The sequence below is a fragment of the Coniophora puteana genome, assembly GCF_000271625.1.
Source record: "Coniophora puteana RWD-64-598 SS2 unplaced genomic scaffold CONPUscaffold_128, whole genome shotgun sequence".
Lineage (NCBI taxonomy): Eukaryota > Fungi > Basidiomycota > Agaricomycetes > Boletales > Coniophoraceae > Coniophora > Coniophora puteana.
Window position 1 is genome coordinate 1 of NW_006913180.1, and position 2,667 is coordinate 2,667.

The 2,667-nt window shown below is 50.1% G+C and overlaps 1 protein-coding gene across 1 annotated transcript; it reads right to left on the reverse strand.

Moving 5' to 3' along the window:
- Positions 1 to 449: 449 nt before the first annotated feature.
- Positions 450 to 2,202, reverse strand: CONPUDRAFT_160728 (uncharacterized protein; the record flags this gene model as incomplete). Its single annotated transcript, XM_007777858.1, has 2 exons — positions 450 to 1,456; positions 1,509 to 2,202. The coding sequence occupies 2 exons, from the start codon at positions 2,200 to 2,202 to the stop codon at positions 450 to 452; spliced, it is 1,701 nt and encodes a 566-aa protein (XP_007776048.1).
- Positions 2,203 to 2,667: the final 465 nt, after the last annotated feature.

The window sequence follows — 2,667 nt, forward strand, 5'->3', positions numbered from 1 at the left end:
TAAATCCCTTCAGCTGAACTCCCAAGATGCCTTACTTAACCCCGATAAAATAGTGTGGACACTTTATGTTTATCCTCATAGTGTAGCTGAAGAACATGCTGCAAAATTCCAATGCTATCAATACTGTAAGAACATATTCTGATGGACTGATAGTTTACAGATGTACTATACATGATCAGTTAAACTAATTTGTGCACTTGAATAATACAGTTTATCCTCACAAATATTCCACAGCTCAGATGCAAGTTATACAACCCATATCTGCATACTTTGAAATTGTCGCAGCAATTGATGTATTTCTACTTGATATTTTTTCCTAATATTCTATTTGGGAGCCATTAACATCTATAAGATTGCCACTATAAAGTTTCGTGAGCACTGGTGCTCTGTAACTAGTTGTATGTATGTTTTGTTGGCCGATGGGACAGAATAGGGGCTACCAATTCCGGTTACTTAATTTGGCAGCGTGTACACGAGTTTAGTAAAGCTACAAAGCGGAACACTAAGCCAAATACCTGAGAATGAGAGCGACCCGTGGTGAACACCAAGTTTCCTTCTGCCTCCGTCAAGACCGTCCCCCGGGTACCCCTATGGATACCCGCGACAACGCGTACGTTGTCCCCTTCCCAAAAAGTGCGCTGCACTTGAGACGCTAGAAGCGTCGTAGTGATGGGCTGAGAGTTGTGGACAACGCGAACTTGCACGGTAGACCCCTCCGTGCCGAGGACGTAGCCAGGGACTTCCGGACCACTATCCCCCAGGCTTGCGATTATGCGATCACCATAGATGTAGTTGCTGACTGCGAAGCGATCACGTTCAGCAGAGATGGCAAACGGACAGAGCGAGCATTCAGTGCACGCTGTGATATCTTCAGGTATAATATCCGAAGCGGGGACAAGGTCTCCCCGATGGAAGTCGATGAAAGCGAAGCCCTCAGAGGTGAACGTGTGCTGGGCCAACGTGAAGCGTCCGTCAGGTAGCTCCCGTACCAACCCATGAAACCTTTCTTTGGCAGAAGCGAGAGGAAGGAGAGAAGGAACAAACTCGCGGCGGATGATGAGCCTCGGAGGTCTGCGAGAGTTGGAGGAACCAGAAGACGGTTGGGCTTTGGGCACCAATAGCACAAAAACTCGTTCAGTGTCTTGTTCCTCTTTGTCGCCGCCCGTTTCCCGAGATCCGCGTGGTTTAGGAAATACGAACCCAAGATTCTCCACGTAAGGGCCATATCGAGGTCGAACCCAAGTCATTAGTGAAGAAACGGCAGCGGTGGGAAGGCTCTCTGTCCTATCAACAGATTGGATTACTCCGGTGGTTGGACGATGTGACAATGGAAAGCTGTCCGCGGCTGCCGCTTTGCTTGGTGCCTCGATGAAGATGAAGTTCGGCAAACCGCTATACACATACGCCGCCTTTCCCTGAGTCATCAATAGAGCGTGCAGATATCTCCTCGAATCCGCTGAGATATATGAGTAAACTGGATTCAAGTGCAGTATATATCACGAATTTACCTTGTACGCGAACTCTCCATAGTAAATTCGGCGAGGTCATACTGTTGAACTTTGCCACTAGCGTAGCTTCCAAGGCTTCTGGTACTTGATGAGTCGATGCCTGAAGAGGTCTCTCTAGTGATGATTGGTAACCTTGCGTCGGGCGATGGGAAGTAATAACATTGTCGGCCTGAGCGAGGTAGGCCTGTTCGAGCTCTCGCAACCGCTGTAAAGCCAGCTCTTTGTCGTCCTCTGCCTCCCAAACGACGTTAAAGGCGGGGGCCCAATCCTCTTCTCCATATCGGCCTCGAAGGTGCGCCTGGAGGTCTTCCGTCACTTCGACAAAACTGAGTTCCCCTCGAGCATACCCTCGGACCAACCCCCAAGCTTGTGGGTCCTTCAAGGGAGAGAGTACGGATACGCGAGCCTCGATACCGGTGACCAACGAATGCCATTGATTGAGCGGCGAAGGACCAGGTATACTAGTTGCCGACGGTGTAGTATGTCGGTTTGTTATCCTCTCGCTGGCTGAGGCTCTGTCGACATGGACATAGGACTCTGATATGAACGCGTCAACAAATATGTTAGGTATGACAACAGAAGAGCGTGCCTTCATCGTCCCCTTCGCCCTCTTCGTCCCCTTCGCCCTCTTCGTCCCCTTCGCCCTCTTCGTCCCCTTCGCCCTCTTCGTCCCCTTCTGCTTCAATGGCGACATCATCGATGAAGTCGTTTATTCGACGTCTTGTCACGCGTCGCGAGCGTTCAGTCTTAGATGCAATGCGTTTCATGTTTGGGATAGACAGACGGCTAAGTCCACGACTGAGATGATGAAGGCGAAAGGGAGAGACAGAGGTGGCGCTGATTACGATTATATAGGGAATCGCGATTCGTTACCATGAATGGAATACTTCTATACTGCCACGAGTTGTACTTCTATACTGCCAAGAGTTGTGTGTCCGAAACCGCCCTCCTTGCCCCGCCTGCTCGAATGATCTAGGAGGGTTAAATGACCTAGAAGGATCGTATGACTGAGAGGCCTCGCAGCGCACGGGGAGAAAGGAGTTTACGCATCTGTCTCCGGATTACCGACAGTCCGACATCAAGTAGGATGAGCGCGTGTCGGTCGATAAGCCTCTCCGCGCCGCGTATATCAGCAATGAGTCAATATACCACACGAGAG